Source organism: Carcharhinus amblyrhynchos, chromosome 15 (genome assembly GCF_965287045.1).
Source record: "Carcharhinus amblyrhynchos chromosome 15, sCarAmb.v2.hapA, whole genome shotgun sequence".
NCBI classification, from domain to species: domain Eukaryota; kingdom Metazoa; phylum Chordata; class Chondrichthyes; order Carcharhiniformes; family Carcharhinidae; genus Carcharhinus; species Carcharhinus amblyrhynchos.
Window position 1 is genome coordinate 29363979 of NC_137338.1, and position 27159 is coordinate 29391137.

At 42.5% G+C, this 27159-nt stretch overlaps 1 protein-coding gene across 2 annotated transcripts in view; it reads right to left on the bottom strand.

Moving 5' to 3' along the window:
* The window catches only part of hlcs (holocarboxylase synthetase (biotin-(proprionyl-CoA-carboxylase (ATP-hydrolysing)) ligase)), a 146958-nt gene that overhangs the window by 66500 nt on the left and 53299 nt on the right, over positions 1–27159 (bottom strand). Inside the window, exon 6 of one of the 2 annotated variants that reach the window (XM_080203687.1) lies at positions 25373–25644. The exons of the other annotated variant lie outside the window; for it this stretch is intronic. Within the exon in view, the coding sequence (XP_080059813.1) occupies positions 25373–25644 (272 nt within the window). The remainder of the gene's footprint in view (positions 1–25372; positions 25645–27159) is intronic. 2 annotated transcript variants of the gene reach the window in all.

Below are 27159 nucleotides of genomic sequence, written 5' to 3' on the forward strand. Positions count from 1 at the left end.
AAAATATTAACTATAATACACCAGTCATTCATCCCACCTATAATTTTATGTACATAGATTTCATTGAATCTTAGAATCATGAAAACCATACAACGCAGAAGGAGGCCATTCAGCCGATTGAGTTTGCATCAACAATAAGTTGTGTTCAAAGCCCACCACAGTATGGTCAAATTTGAATTCCATAAAAATCTGGGTCATCAAATGATGATTTATTGATTATTGTAAAAACCCTAGGAAGGAAAACTGCCATCCTCACCTAGCTGCTTTGGTCATGCTGGAACCTCTTTGACAAATCTCCCATTCATAAAAGTGCAAGTGCTCATACACATTGTTGGATGCTTTTGCAACTGGGATGGTAGGTGAAGTGTAGCACATTCTGACGCTTAATGTCAGGATAGCCTTCTTCTCATCTCAGGACTGGCACTTGCCTCGAGGCCTCATTCTTCAAACTATTAGGGTAATGTGAGTGAGCTGTGCAACAATGCTGTATGACTTGGAAACTCTTGGCTGAAATCAGAGGAGTAATAATAATCGTGTTCATGCTGGCCCATGATGGAGGAGATTTGATCATGAGGATCTTCAGTGCATCCTCCTCTTCCTGGAATCTGCTGGCATGCAGAGCCTCACACTGTGTGTGCATTATGTTGCCAGTGCAACGGCCTCTTCACCTCGGCATCCAGGACCTCATCACCATCATATCCTTTATTCTTTCTTCCTCACTGGCCAGGTCCTCTACTCTTTGCAGCACCAGGCTGTGTAGCCATGATGATCTGACACCCTCTGGAGGGTGTGCTGGAGTGCTTCACCTGATCTGTACAGGCATTGGAACCTCATTTTTAGAATCCCTACTGGGCCCAAAGTCTAGCTTGCACTATAAGCCTTGTCATGCCTTCTCTCAGCATGAGTCTGAGGCCATCATCCATGTCCCTATCCTTGCTGAGCCAACCCTGCATTCTGTATGGTCCTTGGAAGATGTCACACATGTGAGATCTACTGAGGATGTACAAAGGCAACATGATAGCTCAGTGGTTAGTATTGCTATCTCACAGCACCAGAGATTCAGGTTCAATTCCAGCTTGCACATTCTCCCCTTGTCTGCATGGATTTCCTCTAGGTGCTTCAGTTTCCTCCCACAGTCCAAAGATCTGCAGATTCGGTGGATTGGCCATGCTAAATTGCCCCTTTCTGACCCAAAAATGTGTAGGTTAGGGGATTAGCAGGAATGTGGTGAGCCTGGGAGGGAAGCTCTTTTGGAGAGTTGGTGCAGACTCAATGAGCCAAATGCCCTTTCTGCACCGTAGGCATAATAAGAACATAAGAACTAGGAGCAGGAGTAGGTCATCTAGCCCTTCGAGCCTGCCCCACCATTCAATAAAATCATGGCTGATCTGTCGTGGCTCAGTTCCACTTTCCCGCCCTCTCCCCATAACCTTTAATCCCCTTGCCTATCAAAAACCTATCAACCCGCACCTTAAATATATTTAGCGAGGCAGCCTCCACCACTTCAACGGGCAGAGAATTCCAGAGACTCACCACCCTTTGAGTGAAGAAGTTCCTCCTCAACTCCATTCTAAACTGCCCCCCCCTTTATCTTGAGGCTGTGCCCTCTAGTCCTACTGTCCTTTCTGAGCGGGAAGAGCCTCTCCACCTCTATCCTATCCATCCCATTCATCATCTTATATGTCTCAATGAGATCTCCCCTCATTCTTCTAAACTGTAACGAGTACAAGCCTAGTTTATTCAGCCTCTCCTCATAGTTCAACCCCCTCAACTCTGGTATCAGCCTAGTAAACCTCCTCTGCACTCCCTCCAAGGCCAAAATATCCTTGCGTAAGTACGGCGACCAAAACTGCACACAGTACTCCAACTGCAGCCTCACCAATGCCCTGTACAGTTGCAGCAAGACCTCCCTACTTTTATATTCAATCCCCCTCGCTATGAAGGCCAGCATCCCATTCGCCTTCCTGACAACCTGCTGCACCTGCAGGCTGGGTTTTTGCAACTCATGCACAAGGACCCTGAGGTCCCTCTGCACCGTCGCATGCTGCAGTTTTTCGCCATGTAAGTAATAGTCCTTCCTACCATTATTCCTACCAAAGTGGACAACTTCACACTTGCTAACATTAAATTCCATTTGCCAGTTCCTGGCCCATTCGCCCAGCCTATCTAGATCCTTCTGCAGACTTTCCACACCCTCCGCACAATTTGCCGTTCCACCAATCCTGGTGTCATCAGCAAATTTCGACACCATACACTTGGTTCCCTCCTCCAGATCATCTATATAAATGCTAAATAGCTGAGGCCCCAGCACCGATCCCTGAGGCACTCCACTAGTCACCAACCGCCACTCCAAACAGCACCCATTGACCCCCACTCTCTGCCTCCTATTTGACAGCCAATCCCCTATCCACGCTAACACCCTATCCCCAACTCCATGCCCCCTAACCTTCTGTAATAACCTCTTGTGTGGCACCTTATCAAACGCCTTCTGAAAATCAAGAAACACCACATCCGCCGGCTCTCCTCTATCCACCGCCCTAGACGCATCCTCACAGAACTCCAATAAATTCGTTAGACACGACTTCCCCTTAACGAAACTGTGCTGCGTCTGCTCTATCAAACAATTCTCCTCAAGATGCCTCGCTATTTTCTCCTTGATCACTTGATTCTATGAGTTATGGACACTTCCAAGGTATCTAGCGCAAATCCGCAATATACATTTGTTGTGGTCACACATCAGCTGAACACCAATTGAGTGCCTTTGTAGTTGACGTACTGGGCTGCTTGTCACCAGGAAGCTTTTAGAGCTATGTGACTGTAGTCAATAGCATCCTGTATCTGTGGCTTGCCTGATCTCTAACAGCATTGACAAAATTGAGTGTCTTGGCAAAAATGAATCTGTGACCACCTGGTTCCTGCAGAGATCCTCAGTGAAGCTCTGAAAGGAGATTTAAGCAGCAGTGACATTCGCTACCACTGGCAGTGAATGGCCTCCCAGTCTCTGTGGCATTAACACATGGAAAATGTAGTAGATGTGACCCACCAAATCCCTGGACATGTGAAGATGTTGACACTGATTTTCGCTGATCTAGAGGAATGAGATGTGTCTTCCCTGTCTCTCCTCCTGATTGCATGCAATGATGAAATGTACCATTCTTCTTCCTCATGTGCTCTTCTCTACAAGAACAATTAACAAAAAGTAATTGTCAGCCTCCAAAGCTCCTCTTTCCATTGGTGACCAGTGAGTGACTGCAATTTCAAGGGATTTGTTTCAATCAAGGCACTTCATCACCACAACATTTCTTGACAGGGCAATGACAATTTTCAGGAGCACAGTATGCATCTCAGCAATCCCTCTCCTCTCTATTAAAAGGCCAAATACTATAAGGGTACTTTAGACAGGCCTTTATCCTAGGCCTCATCCAGTGCATCCACTACTAAATCCTTTGGAATGCATGAGGGCAAATGTTCAGTGAGGGAATGAGATTAGTTGAGGCAGGGCTTGGGTGCCACATCACTGAATCTACCAGCTGCAAGATTCAGAGGTGCTTTTCCAATGGCTTCCTGCAGTTTATACTGTTGGAAGAGTCATATAGGCTCAAAGTGTTAACTCTGTTTCTCTCCACAGATGCTGTCAGACCTGAGTTTATCTAGCATTTTCTGTTTTTTTAGTGCAGTAGTTCACTTGGCTTTTGATTTATTTTTTCACTGGGGAACCCCTATACCTGGGACATGGTTTTATTGCAAGGAGGTCAATTATAGGCACAAATCAGAATTAATATCACATGGATGTGCTTTATGATTCAAGGTTCCTGGTTGCATCCATCATTATTAAAATATTCCCAACATGTTTCAGCTGTGAATTCTTCCTCATTCGGGAATTAAGATGTCAGTGGGTGCCCCTGATACCTCACCAGTGCAGTGATCCATTCCTCCTCAATGTATGACAGTGGAAATCTGGAGGAGCTGGATAAGTTTTCCTCCCTCCAGTAACTCTCAGTCCTCCCACTGTAATCTGACTGAGAGTGGTGGATACCCCTGTCTTACCTCAAATGATTTTAGGTGGACGTGCTTATAACTCATGTAGATCTTACCCATCCCCATCTTGAGGCCTATTGCATTTTGACATGTAAAGACATCCCCTGCCCTTCCATGAGATTATCAAGTGCCCACTACTGGGCCATCTGCGATCCAGTATTAGATCTGAATCCCATCCCAACCGACATGCGTGGGGTTGTGACGAGTCCCTGTGCATCTTGCTTGGCAGTGATAATGGACTGACATGCCCTCTCCTTCCTTGTCCTCAGGCAAAGACAGTTTTTTTTCAAATTCAACACTCTTAAACAGAAGTACTTCTTTACTTGACTCTGAGCCCACTTTGACCCCAACTTGTTTTTGGACTTTAGCCCTGGACTCACTTCCCACTGGCCCTAAGATTATTCCCACCTCCTCCAACGAATCATGGGTCTGAGTGCATCCTTCCACAGAATTTCCCTGCCCTCAAGTCAGGCGTTTTCCTTCCAACCCCCTCCCTTGCCTCTATCCTGTCTTCAACCCCCACCCGCAGTCAGCCCTTGGCCTCCAGTTCATTTCAACTTCCTTTACCTACTATTGCTCTAGTACATAGAGTCTTGGCTCTAAAACCAATGTGGAAATGTTATGCTGTTGCTTTCACACCCTGGCATATAGTCAGAGGAGCCACTAGCAATGATGTAACAGGGGCCAACATACCTCAAAACCATGAATGAAGTTTGCTGGGTGCACACCCCTTATATCAGTTGCGAATTATAGCGGTCTAATTAGACACCAATGCGGCCTGTTGATCCAGCGTGGGTGTGTGATTCCAATCATGTTTATGCCAACATTAACCTGACCTTTTTGCTCCTGGGGTATTGTCCCTTCCTGCCTGCCATTATACCAGCCGCTGATAGGAGTGGAAAATTCTGCCCTGAGTTTAGATTTCCCAATTTAAACAATCAGGTAGTACAAGGAGAGGTAGAAGTTAAAAAGTTGCCAAGTAAATTGAAAAATAGGACACAGGAACATGCTTGACTACAGTCAATAATGCTGCAATCGGCTGCAAAACCACAGAATGGCAATAGAGAGCTCCTGCCACAGAGCTGGCTCATTTCTCAGTGACAAGCAACCTAAAGTAAAGTTAATGTTTATTTATTAGTCACAAGTAGGCTTACATAAACACTGCAATGAAGTTACTGTGAAAATCCCCTATTGCTACATTCCGGTGCCTGTTCAGGTACCTCGAAGGAGAATTTAGCATGGCCAATCCACCTAACCAGCACGTCTTTCAAACTGTAGTAGGAAACCAGAGCACCCCACACAGACACTGGATGAACGTGCAGATTCCACACATTCAGTGACCCAAGCCAGAAATCGAACCCAGGTCTCTGGCACTATGAGGCAGCAGAGTTAATTACTATGCCACTGTGTCACCTTGCTTTGCCACGGAGCTCAAATTCAGCCCATTAGCTGTTTTTCTCTCTCTGTCTATCCAGATGCTGTCTTGTCTGTTGAATGTTTCCAGCATTTTCTGTTTATAATTCAGATTTTCAGCATCTGCAGTATTTTGTCCTTGTAACAGATTTGGAGTCAGCAAGTTGACTAGTTGGATCATAAATTGAAAGAAGCATCATACAGCTCCCCCCTTCCCCCCAGTGATCCAACAAATAATTAAATTATATCATAATGTATCATTGAATAATGACATTTTAATCATGCTATCAGTATAAAATGAGACTTTTTCACCCGTTTTGTTTCATGATTACCATGTTTTCTTATAATTAGATTGGGGACTAGATTCTATAAATCAACAATATACTGGCATGAGCGGGGTAGTCGGATTGTAATGTCCCACTGAACAATGGCTTGAAGTGAAAATAATGCGAAAAGTGTAAATAATTAACAGCTATGGTTAGTAATATAATGTTAAAGAAGAAAGCCATTTCAGTAATATTCCTTCCATGCTCAGCAAACAGTAACTTTTGGCATGAGTTTCTTTTTCAATGTATTTAGTTACAACAAATCAAGGAAATTAACTAAATACTACTAGGACTGTAAGGTGCTTTTCATTTTAAGACAGAGCTGAAGGCTGACATTAGGCTACATATCAACAAGTAAAATCTAATGAACTGAAACAACAGTTTCTAGAAAAGTCAGTAGTACAAAATACTAAATTATTGTAACCAGCTAATATTTGTCTACGGGTATATGCTCCAATTACAAAACAGATGCACTCCAAAGTAAAATGATTTTCACACAAAGTTACCGTTTTACCAGCACTGGCTTCACATCAAGTGTGCTCACAATTAAGCCAGTTTCCTATTAACTGAACATGCAGGAAGAGGCCATCAAGAAGTCTTACTTTAAACGACTGAATGGATATTCGAAGCACAAACTGCTTTCATTTTGGCTACTTAAAATTACTGAATGATGTTATAGAGTCATAGAGGTTTACAGCATGGAAATAGGCCCTTTGGCCCAACTTGCCCATGCCATCCCTTTTTCTTAAAAACCCCTAAGCTAACCCCAATTGCCCACATTTGGTCCATATCCTTCTATACCCATCTTCCCCATGTAACTATCTAAATGCTTTTTAAAAGACAAAATTGTACCCGCCTCTACTACTATCTCTGGCAGTTTATTCCAGACAATCACCACCCTCAGTGTAAAAAAATTGCCTCTCTGGACACTTTTGTATCTCTCCATTGTGTCAATGCTAAGGAGACAACGCTTTCATGGAAAATATGTTTGCCAAAATGTATTTGTGCATGCTGGAAGAAGATATAAATCATTCAATCATTAGTAACATTTTCCTACACATTTGTAATAAATGAAGGGATTAAAATTTAGGTTTTAAATGCAACCTTCTCATCTTGGAATCCTTACACTGAAGCTAGTAGGCTGTTTGAAGCATCACATCATAGCAAATCACAAGAATAGCCAGGGTTCTGTGTTATATGTATTCCAGTGGTCGTGGAAAAAACATTGACTTGAATAATATGAAAATCAGTCACCAACACTTGCTGTTCTGGGTTGGATCAAATCTTCAAGCTCCAAAAGATGCTCCCAATTTTGTGCTCCTCCCTTCCTCATAACTATTCCTCAGGCAAGCCTCCACAATTCTATAGACTTATCTTTTGCTGTCACTTGATACTTTGAGTTTCAGTGTTCAAGTGTTATGCATTTATAACAACAAAGTCAATGACCACCCCCCACCTCCGCCCCCACAACAACAATGTTTGTGACCTGTTTGTAAACTTATCAGGGGTGAAGTTTCTTTGTGACAAGGAGTCACACTATAGTGGAAAGCAGCACTGCCTAATGCGAAAATTATAGCACACTTCAGTAAATGTTTTAGGCCACTTGAATTGGGTAGAATTGCAAAAGTACTGTAAGATGAACAGTTACTAACACCTCACAAAAGATCCTTGTTTCAGCCACTGCCATTGGCTATGAGACAGGACAAACTACATGTTTGCTGAGACTGGCCAGAGTTATGATTGAAGGAGCAGTAGAGCAGGATAAGAGAGAGATAGAGAGTGAGAGCATGGGAGCAGCACAGCACACTGGCACATAGTCAAGTTTGATAACATGAGAAAAACAATCAAATTATGAACAGAGAATGAGTGTTGAATAAGTGAGTTGATTTGCCAGTGAGTATTGAAACTTTGATCCCCTTTATAGTATAGTATAACTAGTTAAACTCCATGACATAACTATGGATAATCGCTGACTAATATTTCTAAATTTGAAATTAGGTTTTCTAGTACATGAGGCACAAAATCCTAGTAAGCAGATAATTAAGCCCAATGGAATACTATCCTTTATTATGAGAGGATCTAAACATAGAAGAATGAACGTTATGTTTCAGCTATACAGGGCACTGGTGAGACCACATCCCGAATACAGTGTGCAGTTTTGGTCTCCTTATTTAAGGAAGGATGCAAATGTATTGAAGGTGGTTCAGAGGTGGTTTATTAGATCGTTACCTGGAATGAGCGGAATGTCTAATGAGGAAAGGCTGGGCCTGTTGCTATTGGAGTTTGGAAGAGTGAGGGTTGACTTGATTGTTTTATATAAGATCCTGAACAGTCTTGATATGATGTGCACGAGTCCAGAACTAAAGCTGAAACATAACATCCATACTTCTATGTTTAGTTCCTCTCATAATAAAGGATAGTATTCCATTGGGCTTAATTATCTGCTTATGACAGAAGGCACTAAAAGCATTTCAAATTTAATAGAAAATCAAGAAGCAAGAGGAAATTAAAACAATCATGATCACTAGATAAGTACTGGGAAAACTCATAGGAATAAAGGCTGATAAGATCCTGGGACCTGATGGCTTGCCTCCTATGGTTTTTAAAAGAACTGGCTGCAGGGATAATCGATGTATTTTTCTGTAATTCCCTGGATTTTGAAAAGGTCCCAGTGAATTAGAAACCAAAAGCATAACACGTCTGTTCAAGAAAGGAGGGAGACAGAAAGCAAGAAACTATTGGTTAGTTAGTCTAACATCTGTCATTGGAAAACCATTGCCATGAAGATTGTAGTGATATTCTGAATGCCCTGCAACAATCAAGTAGGTTGGTTTTATGAAAAGAAAATCAAATTTCACAAATTTATTAGAGTTCTTTGAGGATGTAATAAGCAAGATGGAGAAAGGGATACCAATAGTTATTGCGGATTTGGATTTCCAAAAAGCACTCAATGAAGCGTCGCATAAAAGATGATAGAACAAGCTGAGAACTCACTGTATCGGGTAGTATATTGCAGAGGATGTGCTAACTAACAAAGCACAGTTGAGAACGGATCATTTGCAGATTGGCAGACTAATGAATGGAATACCACAGGGTTCAATGCTGGTCTCTCAACCATTTGTGATCTATATTAATGATCTGGATGAAGGTACTGTTGGCAAATTTATAGACGATACAAAGACAGGTTGGAAAGCAAGTTCTGAGGAACTGCCATACATCAATTTTAACTGTCATTAAATGAGTAAAGAACTTACCAGGACAATTTGGCCAAGTGCTGCATTGGCATAGAGACATGCCATACTAGTTATCAGCTTTGCATGCCAGTCTTTTCCTGCACTTCGAGAGATCCAAGTGACCCCCTTGAACCCAGCTGACCCAAACCTGTGAGTCAATCTCACTTACTTTATTAATTTTTAATTTAAATTATATAATTTTTATTTTTTATTTAATTTTTTCAATGCTATTTCTTTGCTTTTATGTATTTTTTCCAAACTTTAATAAAAATGAACATATCCATTTGACTTCACTTGTCTCTTATTAATTGAATTAATGTTCTAATTTTTTTTCTCCAAAAACCAGCAAGCTCAGAAAACCAGCAAGGACAGTAACTTCATTGTGGCGTATTGTTGCTAGTCTAGTTGTTCAGAAACCAGTGATACTCTGGGGACCCGGGTTTAAATCCCACTATGGCAGATGGTGAAATCTGAATTGAATTGAAGTCTGGAATTAAAAGCCAAATGACGACCATTGTCGATTGTTGTAAAAATCCATCTGATTCACAAATGCCCTTTAGCAAATCTGCCATCCTTACCTGGTCTAGCCTACATAATATACACAACAATATGGTTAACAACCACACAATTCATGGGCAGTCAGGGATGGAGAATAAATGCTGGTGACACCCATATCTAATGAATTTTAAGAACTTTGAGACACTGCAACTGTATTTGAGACAATTTTGATCTCCTTTTCAAAGATGGCTATACTTGCATTGAAAGCAGTTCAGAGAAGGCTGATTTCTAAGATAACAGGATTGTCTTATGAAGAAAGGTTAAGCAGTTTGGGCCTATACAGCTATTGAAGTTTTTAAAAAATTAAAGGTAATCTTATTGAAATATGTAGGCCACAATTTTCCCATCCTGCTGTATTAATTTTTTAGCGCAGCGAGTTGGAAGAATCACACATGGGGCGGTGCGTAAGATTCGTTTAAAAATAAGGGATCTTCTACTTAAGATGGAGGCTTTTCTCCAGATGGTCATCAGTCTTCAGAATTCTCTTCCATAGACAGCAGTGGAGGTTAAGTTATTGAATATATTTAAGACTGAGTAACCCAAGTTTTTGATCAACAAAGTTTAGGGGGCGGATAGTCAGGAGAGTGGAGTTAAAGCCACAATCAGGTCAGCCATGATTTTATTGAATGGCAGAACAAACACGGTGGGCTGAACACCTACTCCTTCCTATTTCTCATCTTATTATGTTTTTATTCCAATTCAATCAAATCAAGTCCAATTCAGAGTCTCAACAAGTTGAGACATTGCCAATCCAAGCTGACAAGACAGGGCTCTCACCACCTGTCTTGGGCTTGATCTATACGATCCAAGCTGATTGGAGTAAGCATAGCTCTTCCTCCAAGGCTTGATCTCATTTGCTTCTTAGCCAAAAAGCCGAGATACCGCTTTTAAAAAATTGCTTCAAATGAAGCTATAATGTAACCTAATGACTTCAACCAAGCACAGCATGTTGATACTATGCTTGATCTTAGCCAAAAGGCCGGGTGGAGAAAATCAGCAGCACAAATGTAATGAATCAAAAGGTAATTTTCAACTTCATAAATATTCAACAATTGTCTATTTGAATACTAAGGGATGGAAATGATTTGGTTCAAAGCAGCGCTAACTGTTCAAGTGTCGAAGCGCCAGTTGAACAGCCACTAAAGGGGAGGGAGGCCAGGGAAACCCACGAGAACACAAGAAGCACCGGGGGAGAGCCACAAGTGACTTGTATTAAAATACTTGCCCAAAGGTGTTTCCATAAACGTGGAGAGTGTAAGGATGAAATCCACTTGAGTGAAAAAGAATTAAACAAGTAATAAGAGTAAAATTGGCCTTTGATCTGCAAATACCTGTTAAACAAGAACCATATAACAGTATAAGAGTTTTGCATTGCCCAAACTAGAGCCTGTCTCTGGTAAAACCATTGGAAATGTAACCTCTAGATGAGAACCATACTAGTTAAACACTGGGTCTGTATCCACGACCTCAGTTACTCAATATGTGCAACTCCGACAGCTAATGAGAGTTCAAACATTGCATTTAACATTTTAAATCAAACTGGCTAACGCAAGCAAAACCGTCATCTAATATTATTTCATAACTACTCATAAACTTCAGTTTTCACATTTTTGTCACAGGTTACTATCATTCAATTAGTCTGAATACAAGTTAAAGAAAGTCTACATCAAGAATAATAAAACATAACATGAAGCAAACTGTGGCAATAATTCATCTAATTTCATTGAGAATCAGGAAATTCTAATCAGCATTTTTTTTTAAATTTTGCCTACAAAAGCCTTGCAACCGAGCTATCACTTTCAATCCATTTTTAAACCATGGAGCAAAACTTCAGAAACAATTTTTCAAACCATTATGACAGATATAATAGCTCCCACCTGTTTTTGAACCCAAGTGCTGACTGGCATCTTACCAGTATAAGTGGAAGCGTAGACAAAGACCTCTATAGGCTAAGGCTGCTCCACTGCTGTGAGGCCACTGAGGCATTAAATTAGTTCCACCCCACTAACTACCCTCCCGTGCCTTGGCTCTTTCAGGCCAAAGGTTTGTCACTGTTGTTATTACAGCAGGGTTAAGAACACACACTTAAATCAGCCTGGCATTTCGGAATTTCAAGCTGCCCTCCCCAACTCTATCCTTCATCTACACTTTTTGTCTATTCAGAAACTTTTGATGTCACTCTCTCAAACTGCCTACTTTGAATTTAAACAATAAAATTGTATTCAAGACCAGCACTTAAGCCTTGGCTTATTTATACAAATAAATCCTCTTAATAAACTTAAAATACCACCATAGAATAAACAGATTTTTTTAAACAGAGGAACAGTGTAAGTAAATTAGCTGAAAAATGAAGTTTAACAAAGGTTTCATTTGTATTTTACTTTAACATATATAAACATTTCATATTATTCACATATGGAGCCAGGTAACTTGCTATTTGAACTGTTAACCTGGCCTTTCCAGGTCCTCGAAGCAGGTGCTACTCTAACAATCTTCTCCAAGGCCTTGGCTAGAATTCCTGACTTCTGCATTCACCTTTTGCACCAAATATGACGAGGTTGTGCTGAAACTTTATCCCCATGTGTGCGCTCAAGAAAGTCAGCCATAAGATGCCAACAAAAGAAGAATGGGTTGAATGTATTTTTCTGTTCTGTTTGACTTGGGGAGGGGCAGGGTTTGCCTATCTCAAAAATAATACATGTATTAATTTGTAAGGTACAAGATACATGCATATTCTACATCTGAGAATTTCTGAAATGAGTTCTACAGATGAAATATGCCATGGTTATTTTGCCGTTCTAGTATATAGATTTTTTTTAAACTGCCGTTACAAAAATAGCCCAGATTTGTTTTAGACAGTGTAGCTAATATAACTTCATTGAAAAATGCTTTCCTTCTCAAACAGATTTAACCCTCAGCTGCTGATTTCCCAGAGGATTTAAATGGCTATATATTTAACCCTTACGTTTCTGAGCAAATAAGCTCAGTTGCAATTAGTTTCTTTTAAGCAATTTAAGGCTCAACATTGCAGCATACAGACCCGACAGAATTTGTATCTCTGAGCCAGTTTTATTATTTTTCAATCATAGAGTGATACTGTAAATCCCACTGATACTCTTCTCAACAAAATACTGGAATATCTTCACGAAAATTCATGAAAACTCTTATATGGCCAGTGACAACGCAAGGCTTGAAAGCTGGACAATCAAGAGGATCGATGAGGCTCAAATAAGAGTTTTAGAAATGAAAGGACCATGCTAAATTCTCCCTCAGTGTACCTGAACAGGTGCCGGAGTGAGGTGACTCGGGGATTTTCATACTAACTTCATTGCAGTGTGAATGTAAGCCTACTTGTGACTAATAAATAAATTTTAACGTTTTTAATATTACATGTCAGCCAAGCAGACAAATGAGTGGGTGTGCAAGAAGGTTGGCATTGAGGAGAATTTGTCGGAGGCAGTACTGCTGAACTACAACAGTATAAATCTTTGATTTAGCGCCGGCTAGCTACACAGGCAACCTGCTAACCTAGAAGAATACTTGATAAGAATCCTCGATGAGTAAATGTATCAGCAAAATCCTAATAGCTAAACGTTATATTTATTTCTTCATCCTAAACTTATTTAAAAAACTGATAGAAAGTTTGCCCCATCCACTCTCATTTTTCCATTGTCCTGAAGGTTCCTGGCTTTTGTTGACAGAAGGTTCCAGAACTGAAAGCTGTCTGGTACCTCACTTGCAGCAAGTCGACAGGCATCCACCCAGAAATCTAATCATCTGAGGAATACATCACATCCAAACCTGTTCCTATCAAAAAATTGTCAGCAGCAGCTGCCTCTTGATTTGAGAATGACATCTCATCGGAGTTGCAAGCTTCTGCCTTTAAAAATATTATCAAATGTTTATACGATACTACAAAATAATTCTGCATAGAATCATTTCAGCGTAACATGAACGGGTAATAGATATTCCATATTTTACAAAGAAGCACAAGCTCAATCTATAACGGTGAATGTCTGCGACACTTCAGGCCCTACCTTTCCCTGGCCCAAACAGATAAACTTCCTCCAAAGTCCTCCTGTGCTCAAGCACCAAAATCAAATCTTTTTCTGCTCTCCTATCCCTACTCTTGTCCTCTGTGACCTCATCTTGTCCATGAATATGCATCTCCAACTCCCTTGACCCTTTTCCCACTAAACTGCTGGGCATCCAACTTCGCTTTCTGTTCATTTTAGTTCCCTCTCTTTGGATAACATCATCCTCTCCTTCAAATCTACAGTCATCACTCCTCTCCTTAAGAAACTAACTCTTTCCCAGCATTATATTTAGAATGTTGTCATTGTGCATGGCCAGTTTTTTCAGTACTTGGTCCCTTTTTTAAAATGCAGCCCCGGATTTGTATCAGCTTTCAAGGCTACACAGGAAAACTTAACTGAAGCACAGCTCTTAACCCCTCCGTCCTTATAAAGCACTGCCCCATCTCAATATCTGCTTTTTCTCTCCAGCTTTTCATTGCATTGCTTCTTCCAAATCCGTGTCCATATCTCTCAATTGAATTTGAATTTTTCTAAACAGGTTTCTGCTCCTGCCACAGCATTGAACTGGATCCTATCAGACTCACAATTTACATTCGATGTGATGGTGACAAAGATAAGCTGTCCTTCCTTGTCTTTTTTGACATGGTTGATCACACTATCCTCTTCCAACACCTGTCTGTTATCATCCAGCTAGGTGGCACTGCACTTGCCAGGTTCCGCTATTATTTATCTAGTTACAGCCAAAAATCAACTGCAATGGCTTCTCTGAGTGCTCCTGAAATGTTCAAAGGGCGTCCCCAAGAATCTATTCTTGGCATTCTATTTGTTGTCTAAATACTGTCCCTATACAACATTATTCAAAAACAGTGCTAGTTTCTACACGAGCTAGCTACACCCACTCTCTTTAAATTATCTGACTGCTTGCCCACCATCCAGCATTGAATGAGCAGAAATTTCTTCCAACTAAATAATGAGAAGCCTGAAACCATTGTCTTCAGTCCCTCCCAAAATCTCCATTCCCTAGCCACCAACTCCATCTCTTTCCTTAGCAATTGCCTGAAGCTAAACTAACTGCAATCTTGGGGACATATCTAACCCCGAAAAGAGTTTCGTTAAGACTACTTACTTCCATTTCTATAACATCAGCAAATTCCTCTTCTGCCTCAGTTGATCTGCTGCTGAAAGCCTCATCCATTCCTTAATTACCTCAAAATTTGGCTATTCTAATGCACTCCTGGCTGGTCTCCCATCTTCTATCCTCCATAAATGCAAGTTCATCTAAAATTCAGCTGCTCATGTCCTAATTCTCGCAATCTCATTTACTCTTCACCCTGTGCTTACTGACCTCTATTGGCTCTCCCGCTTGAGGGACACCTCTAATTTAAAATTCACATCCTTGTTTTCAAATTCCTCACTTCTTCCTGTCTCTGCAGCCTTTCCCCTCCAATCTTCCAAGAAAACTGTATTCCTCCAATTCTGGTGTCTTGCACATCTCTAATTTTAATCACTCTAACATTGGCAGTTGTATCTTTAGCTGCTGGAGCCCCAAGATCAGAGACTACCTTCTTAGCTTATATTTTCTCCTTTAAGGTGCACCCTACAGCCTCAATTTTCAATCAATATTTCATCTGCCTTAGTATCTCCTTCTTATTAGATTTTGTTTGATAATGCTGCTGTGAAGCGCCTTGGGATGCTTCCTACATTAAAGGTCCAAGATAAATACAAGGCATTGTTCAGGGGGGTTGTTCTTTTTTGTTTTAAACTCAAGAGTTTTAATTGTCAAAAGACAACTTCCAGCGTCCGCACATTAAATATACAAATCTAGAAGACTGACGTCCAACTAGCCCGGCCATTTAACACACATAAACGACATGAAGTTGCCATACTTGACACATAGACCAATGCAGCAACTTACCAAGCATCCTTCGACAGCACCTTTCAAACTTCTGATCTCTACCATCTAGATAGACAAAAGCAGCAGATCAAGGTGAACACCACCACCTGTAAAGCATGCACTATCCTGACTTGGAAATATACTGTCATTTTTTTGATGCTGCTGGGTCAAATTCAAGGAACTCACTTTCTAACATCACTGTGGGTGTAACTACACCACGTGAACTGCAGCGGTTCAGAAAGTGGCTATCACCTTCCCAACCAAAGGCAATTAGGGATGGGCAATAAATACTAGCCCACCCAGTGAAGCCCACATCCCGTGAATGAGTAAGTAACAAAAAAAAGTACCCCACTGACATATCAGAAAGAGTTACAGTTTTCCCATTCAAAGACAAGTGATTTTTAATGGTGTGAAGTTTTTTTTAGCATATCTTCACACTTTCTTTCCTTTTGAGGAATAAGTGGTGGAAAGATTCCCGAGCCGATTGTCAGCCTGTTGAACCACATAATGAATGTTCCTTCCAGGGCCAACAAGAGCAGTGTGGCAAGACTCAATTATTACCAAACAACAATTCTGGCATTCCACAAGTGTGGAGTCTCATTGCTTCAAATTTTATTGTTGGGCATTTTAGGAAAGAAAAAAATAATTTTAACTTTATCTCTTTCATCTCCCTTGATCTCACCACATCTTTCTTTCCCTCTTTATTTTGCTTACTGGATATGATTTTACACAATTAAATTTTCTAATTTACACCATCTCATTCAGATACTGCTTGTCTCAGTATGGGTTATTCAATCTGACAGGCTGTAGAGACACCTGCTGTTTGCCCTGTTCCCAAATTTTCTGTAGTGGCAGTCCTGGTGACACAGTAAAAAGTCTGACAACACCTGGTTTAAGTCCAACCGATTTATTTGATAGTAAACTCACAAGCTTTCGGGGTTTGTCCCTTCGTCAGGTGAATGGAGAGTTCTGGCCTCAGACAGAGCATATAAAGCACAGACAGTTTACAGATTACCGATTAGAATGCGAATCTTTACACCTAACCTGCTGTTCAAGTCCTAAAGTGGCCGACAATGTGAGTGGAAGGAGCACTGATCACAGGTTAAAGAGATGTGTATTGTCTCCAGACAGTACAGTAAGTGAGGTTTTGCAAACCCAGGCAAGTCACGGAGGTTACAGATAGTGTGACATGAACCCAAGATCCCTGCTGAGACCGTCCTCATGTGTGCAGAACTTGGCTATCAGTCTCTGCTCAGCGACTCTGTGCTGTCGTGTGTCATGTGTCATGAAGGCCGCCTTGAAGAATGCTTACCCGAAGGTCAGAGGCTGAATGCCCGTGACCACTGAAGTGTTCGCCAACAGGAAGGGAACAGTCTTGCCTGGAGATTGTCGAGCGATGTTCGTTCATCCGTTGTCGTAGCGTCTGCATGGTCTCCCCAATGTACCATGCTTCGGGACATCCTTTCTTGCGACGTATCAGGTAGACAACGTTAGCCGAGTTGCAAGAGTATTTACCGTGTACCTGGTGGATGGTATTCTCACATGTGATGATGGTACTCATGTCGATGATCCGGCATGTCTTGCAGAGGTTGCTGTGGCAAGGTTGTGTGGTATTGTGGTCACTGTTCTCCTGAAGGCTGGGTAGTTTGCTGCGAACAATGGTCTGTTTGAGGTTGCGTGGTTGTCTGAAGACAAGAAGTGGAGGTGTGGGGATGGCCCTGGCGAGATGTTTGTCTTCATCAATGATATACAAAGAACAAAGAACAACCCAGCACGGGAAAGAGGCCCTTCGGCCCAACGAGCCCACGCCGCCGCATCCTCCTACACCTACCCTGCCCTGCGTGTCTGCGAGTGGAACCCCTAACTTAGCCAGATTCAGGGGAGAATAGTGTCAATTTGGTATACCAATCAGCCTAAGAGCACATCTTTGGGGTGTGGGAGGAAACCGGAGCGCCCGGAGGAAACCCATGCAACCACAGGGAGAATGCGCAAACTCCCACAGACACAGGCCCAAATCCATGTATCTGCACAGCTAGCAGTGCTAGTCACTGAGCTGTTGCGGGCCCGTCTACCGGTCCAGGATCAAGCACACACACTGACACGAAGTACTAGGCCACTCCCGAAACCTCCAAGAGCAGCCCATGCACGACCCACCGTGTGCATGCCCCTTGTTTGACAACAAGGTGGACCGCCACCTGCGGCATAAAAAGACAAAACGTTAACATGTAAGTCTGCATTTCCGGTGTCTCCCGAGGCTCTGACCCTATTTAATACCCCCTGCTATAACCCTCCATCCTTGTTTCGCTCATGTGTCTATCTAAGTAAACATTAAACAAGTCCAACGTGCCTGCCTCCACCACCCTACTCGGTAGCGCGTTCCATACCCCCACGACCCTCTGCGTGAAGAACCTTCCTCTCATATCCAAATTATACCTCTCCCCCCTCACCCTTAAATCATGACCTCTCGTAATTGTACCCAATCTAGGGAGCAGCCTATCACTATTGACTCTATCTATTCCCTTCAGTATCTTATATACCTCTATCATGTCTCCCCTTAATCTCCGTCTTTTCCAAGGAGAAAAGTCCCAGTTTCTCCAACCTTTCCTCGTAACTCAGTCCTTCCATGCCAGGCAACATCCTGGTAAACCTCCTCTGCACCCTCTCCAGAGTCTCCACGTCCTTCCGGTAGTAAGGTGACCAGAACTGGACGCAGTACTCCAAATGCGGTCTAACCAACGTTCTGCACAACTGAAGCATTAAACGGCAGCTCCTATACCCCTTCCTATAAAGGCTAGCGTTCCATAAGCTTTCCTCACAACCTTCTCTACTTGTGTCGCAACCTTCATAGACTTGTGAACCTGCACTCCCAGGTTCCTCTGTATTTCTATACTCCTAATCGGTCTACCTTTTATCACGTAGCTCCTCTCTGCATTATTCCTTCCAAAATGCATCACCTCGCATTTGTCAGGATTAAATTCCATCTGCCACCTATCTGCCCAATGCACCAACCTATCTATATCCTGTTGTATCACCTGACATTCCACTTCAGTATCCGCCAATCCTGCCATCTTGGTGTCATCCGCAAACTTGCTGATCACACCACGTATGCTCTCTTCCAAGTCGTTTATGTATACTACAAAGAGGAGAGGTCCCAGTACTGAGCCCTGCGGCACACCACTGGTCACTGGCCTCCAGCCCGAAAAGGTCCCCTCAACAACTACCCTCTGTCTCCTATTGCCCAGCCAGTTCTCAATCCACCTAGCTACCTGCCCTTGTATCCCATGTGCCTTAACCTTTTCTACCAGCCTACCATGAGGGACTTTGTCAAATGCCTTACTGAAATCCATATAGATGACATCAACGGCTCGCCCATCGTCAACCGTTTTTGTCACCTCCTCAAAGAATTCTACCAGATTCGTAAGACAAGACCTCCCCCTAACAAAGCCATGTTGCGTATCCCTAATCAGATCACAATGCTCCAAATGCTCATACATCCTACCCCTAAGTATTTTTTCCCATTAATTTTCCTACCACCGATGTCAAACTCACTGGTCTATAATTTCCAGGGTTGTCCTTACTACCTTTTTTAAACAGCGGTACAACATTAGCTACCCTCTAGTCTTCTGGGACCTCACCTGTGTCCAAAGAAGAGACAAAGATTTGCGCCAGAGGCCCAGCAATTTCATCTTTCACCTCCCTAAGCAGCCTGGGATAAATACCATCAGGCCCCGGAGCTTTATCCGTCTTTACGCTACCTAAAAGCCTTAGCACTTCCTCCCTCGTAATGGATATTTCCTGCCACTGATCTACAGCTCCCTCCAAGACACTGCACGACACCGAACCCCCTCTCCTTCGTGAATACCGATGCAAAGTATTCATTCAGGATCTCCCCCATTCCCTCCGACTCAATACATAACTCCCCTCCTTTGTCCCTAAGAGGACCAATTTTCCCTCTAACCACTCTCTTGCTCCTAATATAGGAGTAAAATGCCTTTGGATTTTCCTTAATCCTATCAGCCAAAGCCATTTCATGCTCTCTCTTCGCCCTTCTAACTCCCCTTTTTAGCTCCCTCCTACTCTCTCTATATTCCTCCAGCGCACTCTCCATACCCAGTTGTTTTGACCTAACATACGCCTTCCTCTTCTTCCTGACCAAGTCTTCGATACCCCCTGTAATCCACAGCTCTCTAATCCTACCTTTCCCATCCTTCCGCTTAACCGGAACATGCCTTTCCTGCAACATTTTCAGTTTGCCCTTAAAAGCCTCCCACTTGCCAGCTAACAGTCCCTCCCAATCAGTGTCCTTCAGCTCCCTCCTAATCCGGCTATAGCGCGCCTTCCCCCAGTTCAGCACCCTCCCCTTCGGATGGCACTCATCCCTTTCCATTTTTATCCTAAAGTAGACGCACTTGTGGTCACTGTTAGCCACATGTTCGCCTACCTCAACCTCAACCACCTGCCCCGGCTCAATACCCAACACTAAATCCAGTATAGCCCCTTCCCTAGTCGGGCTAGTTACGTACTACTCTAGAGACCCTTCCAAAACACATTTTACAAACTCCTCTCCCTCCGTACCCCCAGCTCTAGGCCCCCTCCAATCCACTCCAGGAAGATTAAAGTCACCCACTACAACCACCTTATTCTTTCTGTACCTATCCAAAATGCCCCTGCAAATGCCTTCCTCCACTGACCTCGGGCTGTTGGGTGGCCTATAGTATACCCCTAGCATCGTAATCTCTCCCTTCTTATTCCTCAACTCCACCCACAGTGACCCAATCCCTAACTCCTCCATATTGTCCTCCCTCTGCACTGCTGTGATGTTTTCCTTTACTAACAGTGCCACCCCTCCACCTCTCTTTAACCCTCCTCTGTCACACCTAAAACACTTATACCCAGGAACATTCAGCTGCCAGTCCTGCCCTTCACGTAACCACGTCCCTGTTACTGCCACAACATCTAACTTCCTCACAAACATCAAGGCCCTAAGCTCATCCGTTTTTCCTGTCACACTCCTTGCATTGAAACAGACACAGTCCAACCCACCAGTGTCCCTCGGAACCTCCTTCTCCCTGATAATTTTCCTTTCACCCAACTCTCTCCCGGCCCCAGTGTCTAATGAGCTATCAGCCACATCCCCACCCCCCCTCCCTATTAGTTTAAACCATTCCTAAACACACCAGCTAACCGCCCTGCTAAGACACTAGTGCCCCTCCCATTCAAATTCTCCCCACCCCTCCTATACAGTTGCCCTTCTCTCATAAATACCTCCCAGTGGTCTACAAAAGTAAAACCCTCTACCCTACACCAATCCCTCAACTATGCATTCAGCTGCATGATCTTGTTATTCCTAGCCCTGCTGGTACTAGGCAGCAACCCAGAGAATGCCACCCTGGAGGTCCTGCTCCTCAGTTTGGACCCCAACTCCCTAAATTGCCTACGTACATCTACCCTATTCCTCCTTCCTACGTCCCTCTCCCCTACGTGTATTATTACCTCTGCCTGGGTCCCCTCCCCTTTCAAAATTCCCCCTACCCTTTCCGTTACGTCCTGTACCCCTGCTCCAGGGAGGCAGACCACCATCCTGGAGTCACGCCTCTGCCCACAGAACCTCCTGTCAATGCCTTGGACCGTCCCATCCCCTACCACTATCACCTTGCCAGCCCCCTTCTGTCCCTCTAAGTCATTCTGTCCCTCCTGCCTATCCTTTTGTGCCCCCAACGATGAATCTTGGGGGGCCACTGGGGAGGCCGGGGGACCATGACTATTCTTCTTCTTCCTCTTTTTCCGCCTAACAGTCGTCCACCCATTCTGCTCTTCAGCCCTTGGGACCTCTTCCTGCTCATGGTTCCTAGACATTATCTCTTCGTTTTCCCTGACCAGAAACGCATCATCTAAACGCCCCTCAAGTTGCCTGACCCGGGCCCTCAAGCACTGCAACTCTAAACATTTAACACAGATGTGGACCTTCGGGAGACGTGACACCACCAAGAACTCCCACATGTGGCACCTAACACAGCTTATGTTCCTCCCCATAGCCCCTGCCATGTCCCAACCTCCTGTATGTGTCAAAAGTTAGAAAACTTCAACTCACTTTCTCTAAGCCTGCACTCGCCTAAGCCCAGCGAGCCAAAGCCCTTCTCACTCAGCTACCACTCACTCCGCTGCCCGCTCTCAACGCTGCCCGCTGTATGCCGCTACCTCCTTTTTATACCCCCCGCTCCCCCTTCCCGACAATCCCCTCGCCTAACTTCCGGTACGGAAGCAAACTACACTCTCACAAACCCCGCGAACCGGAAGTGCAGTCAGAAAGCGATTCCAAGTAAACCCAGTACTCACCAAAGCCACAGCCACCAAGTACACTGCTCCGGAGAACAATGAGGTGGATCCACGGGTGAGTATCAGATTTATACCCCCCCGCTCCCCCTTCCCGACTATCCCCTCACCTAACTTCCGGTACGGAAGTAAACTACACTCTCACAAACCCCGCGAACCAGAAGTGATATGTTGAAGACTCCAGAGAAGATGTCGTAGCTTCTCCGCTCCGGGGAAGTACTGGACGACGAAGGGTACTCTGTCCACCATGTTCCGTGTTTGTCTTCTGAGGAGATCGGTGCAGTTTTTTGCTGTGGCGCATAGGAATTGTCGATCTATGAGTCGAGCGCCATATCCTGTTCTTATGAGGGCATCTTTCAGCGTCTGGAGGTGTCTGTCACGATCCTCCTCATCTGAGCAAATCCTGTGTATACGGAGGGCTTGTCCATAGGGGATGGCTTCTTTAACATGTTTAGGGTGGAAGCTGGAGAAGTGGAGCATTGTGAGATTGTCTGTGGGCTTGCAGTACAATGAGGTGCTGAGGTGACCGTCCTTGATGGAGATGCGTGTATCCAAGAATGCAACTGATTCTGGGGAATAGTCCATGGTGAGTCTGATGGTGGGGTGGAATTTGTTGATACCATCATATAGTTGTTTCAGTGATTGTTCACCATGAGGCCAAAGGAAGAAAATGTCATCGATGTACCTCGTGTATAGCATTGGCTGAAGATCCTGTGCAGTGAAGAAGTCTTGTTCAAACCTGTTGGCCGAGTTGCAAGAGTATTTACCGTGTATCTGGTGGATGGTATTCTCACGTGTGATGATGGTATCAGTCCTGGTGACCTCAGATGGCCATGCAAGGGCCCAGCAAAATAAATAAACGTAAGTGAACTCCATGTGCCATTCACATGTCACTGATCACAAAGTCTAGGCCGACGCCGAGTTCCATAATTTTTAAGTACCCAAGTTTGAAGTGATAGGATTCCTGGTAACTTCAACAACCTCAAAATAAAAGATTTAAATCTGAAAATATATCGCTGATCATTTTTATGTTAAAATAAGTCTTACTTACACAACATTTTGCTGATGCTTAAATATAGAAAGTTGAATCTGATTTTTCTTTCCTGATTAGTATTTTCAGGATAGCATTACAGTCACCAAGAATTAAAAGTAAGGTATGTTTCGTCATAGAACATAGAACATAGAACATTACAGCGCAGAACAGGCCCTTCGGCCCACGATGTTGCGCCGACCAGTTAAAAAAAAACAATGACCCTCTAACCTAAACCAATCCCTTTTCGTCCATGCCTTGTCATTTAGCTCTATTTAATTTCATTGCTTCTCTCTGCTATGTTATCAAGCACATCTTTCATGTTAGATCATGCTTTTGCTCTTTTAAATTCTTCAATCAAGCCAATGTACATAAGATCATAGAAATAGGAATAGACCATTTTGCTCCTCAAACCTGACCCACCGCTATTCAATAAGATCTCAGCTGATTTGCGAACAAACTCCGTATACCTACCTCAGTCCCATAGCTCGAATATCTTTACGAAACAAAAATCTATCAGCCTCTGTCAGTTTCCAACTGACTGAACATCAACTGCTATTTGCAGAACACACCACCCTATGTTAAAGTGTTTCCTAATTTCACTCTTGAAAGATCTGACACTAATTTTCAGGCTCTTTCCCACATCCTAGATTTCCAACCAATGGAAATAGTTTTTCCCTACCTATTCTATCTGTTCCCCTTAACATCTTGAAAATGTCATTCAGATTACCACTTAGAAACATAGAGTCATAAAGATTTACAGTATGGAAACAGGCCCTTCAGCTCAACTTGTCCATGCCACCACTTAACCGAAATTCTAAGGAATACAGCTTCAGTTTGCTTAATTCCTCCTTATAACTTAACCATGGGATTTGTTTTAAAAACAGACGCTGCACTCCTTCCGAGGCTAATATATCCCCCCAAGGTGTGGTGCCCAGAACTGCTCACAGAATTAGGTCTATTACGTAAACTCTCAGTATTGTGTAAGCATGCTTCTCCTTATGCTGTAGTATCCCCAAGCTTTTCATATGTTGTTGGCGCTGCAGAAAATAATCTTTTCCATATCACCATAGCACAATTTGAAGAAGATACTTTTTCGCCACCCCTCTGTCAGGCATTATTTTCCCCAACACGAATTTTATCTCCTTTCATCCTTTTTTGGTCAAAACCCAGAAATTTTCAATGCCCTTTCTTGGGAAGGTATCTCTGTGGATATTTGTTAATCTTAGTGACCAAACATGAAGAGTAATTTGTAGACTTGTCACTGTTTGGAAACACCTTGACTTCCCTGAAATTTCAAGGAGTCCACTCATGTGAATCCCATGTCAACTTAATTTGACAGGCTTGTATACATATTTAACTCCAATTTTAATCTAACCTGTCAAACGGACAGGAATTCACAGCTACACCCTGACCAGTTAGCACAATAAAAAGTCTGACAACACCAGGTTTTAGTCCAACCTATTTATTTGATAATATACTCGCTTTTTTTTAGTCCAACCTAAATCAGGTAGCATCTGCGCTAAGCTAGTAAAAGTGCTACTCCTCTTCTAATTAAACATTTTGTAATTAAGGATAAATATATTTAATACATGGTTTCAATATTTTTAAAAAATCTCTGGTATGGTGTTAAAAGGAAACAGCTATTTAGTATTAAAACTTCCACTATTTAATTGCATTTCCCTAAACTTCTCAATGTTAAGCATCCCTCTTGTGCACCCTACATAATTTTAGGGGTCTACAGTTAAGTTAAAAAATTAACCGCAAACTCTAACAAAATGTAGCTTCTTCAGTCATGACTCACGCAGTAAAGGAGAAATTTTGTAGCTGAACACAACACAAACCAACTGCAACACAATAACCTAATGTATGTTTTGTTAATTGAATCCACCTAGTTAATGCTTGGACTAAATATTAATCTCTAAGTGAAAAATCAGATTTCTGGGTAACATTACTGAGCATTGTATTATGCCTTCACTCGTCACTCCACGACCTAAAGTCAATACCACTGAGAAAATATTGCAGGAAAATGTCATCCCAAAACAACAATAAAAGTAGAGTCCAATGTAATAAAAAGGAATTTGGCTTCTTCAGTCACCATGGAGCAATAATTTGATATTAGGGATTAGCAGCCCACTGTATACTATAGGCACAGGTCACTGATTTTCCTTTTACATGGAAAACCAGATTCCTGGAATGTAATCCCCAAAATACCAACAAATATCTTGGAATATCATGTAAAAATGGAATTTGGCTCATTCCAACACCATGTACCAGTAGTTCTGCCTATAGTAAAACCAAATGCATGTTTCAAGATATCCATTACAGTGACTAGTGACATTTTAGTGCACAGAGGCATTACCTATACTATTCATATGTGAGTACTATGCCTTGGGATTGAAGTGAAGCAAAACGAAGAGACGATGGAATCCACTGCATCTTCACAACAAGTACTGACTTTCACTAAAGCAACATCTTAATTTTAAGACTCATACCTGTGGCAACCTTACCCATCAAAAAGATCCATTGTGGTTGGGATCACTTCACTGAAGAAGATTAGTTGACCTAACACCCGTGTTTGCAGATTTTCGCAGTAGGTTTTCAGGTTAAAATATTCTGATGAAAACATTTGCGTTTCTATGATGACAGGCAAGGAGCTAGATGTGATCTCCACTCCAGATTGCTGCATTCTTACAACTTTTAAAGATACTTTCTGTGCCCTGAATACACCTTCTACGTCCAGTCTGGGCCATAGCCATCTAAGGAAAGAGCGTCGAATTTTCTGAAAAAGTACAAATTGGAAGTTTCAATAAAAATGATGATTTAATGAACTGTTCAGATCATTTGATGGGATCAAGTAATTCCCAAAGCAACTAAACACAATCAGAAATTAAGAACACGGTATACAGCTTTGCAGATGGAGAAGAAAGTAAACCACAATCTGCTAGACATGCGAAATCTCTCCACTGAGGGCAGATTCTCATCTTGTGGATTGTGGATAATCTTTCCTGGATACCTACTACATGATGGACATACTTTTAGCCCTGGATTACAATTCTGGAAATTACTAGCAGAATATTTACTTCTGTCGTTCTGACTGTACTAAGTAAAGAACAGTTTCATCTAAACCAAACTAAGATTTTGAATTTTGTATTCAAGGTATGCAAGTGCTAAAAAAAAAGTCTATTTCAGGATCCTGCTGTCAGCATCAAGTACTCCCAGATCAGCTACAGCAAAGCTAGATGCACAGTTTAAAAAAAAGCTCTACTTGCATCCAAAAAAATACAGAAGAGTACTCCCCAATCTATGAGTGTGAAATTTTCAAATCTCCCACGTTATCCTGCGGCATCTTTATGATTACAGACGACACTAAGATTGGTGGCATAGTGAACAGTGAAGAAAGTTATCTCCAACTGCAACAGGATCTTGATCAATTGGGCTAGTGGGCTGACAAATGGCAGATGGAGTTTAATTTAGACAAATGCGAGGTCATGCATTTTGGTAGTTAATGGTAGGGCGTTGTAGAGAGTTGCTCAGTTAATGGTAGGCTGTTGTGGAAAGTTACAGAACAAAGAGATCTAGGGGTACATGTTCATAGCTCCTCGAAATTGGAGTCACAGGTGGACAGAGTGGTGAAGAAGGTATTTGGCAGGCTTGGTTTCATTGGACAGAACACTGAATACAGGAGTTGGAATGTCTTGTTGAAGTTGTACAAGACATTGGTAAGGCCACACTTGGAATACTGTGTGCAATTCTAGTCACCCTATTATAGAAAGGATATTATTAAACTAGAAAGAGTGCAGAAAAGATTTACTAGGATTCTACCGGGATTGATGGTTTGAGTTATAAGGAGAGGCTGGATAGGCTGGGACTTTTTTCTCTGGAGCGTAGGAGATTGAGGGGTGATCTTATAAAGGTCTATGAAATAATGAGGAGTACAGATCAGCTAGATAGTCAATATTTTTTCTCAAAGGTAGAGGAGTCTAAAGCTAAAGGACATAGGTTTAAGGTGAGAGGGGAGAGATACAAAAGCGTCCAGAAGGGCAATTTTTTCCACATAGAGGGTGGTGAGTGTCTGGAACAAGCTGCCAGAGGTAGCAGTAGAGGCGGGTACAACTATGTCTTTTAAAAAGCATTTAGACAGTTACATGGGTACGATGGGTATGGAGGGATATGGGCCAAGTACAGGCAATTGGGATCAGCTTGCGGGTTTTTAAAAAAACAGCGGCATGGACATATTGGGCCAAAGGGCCTGTTTCTATGCTGTAAACCTCTATGACTATGACTCTATTAAGTG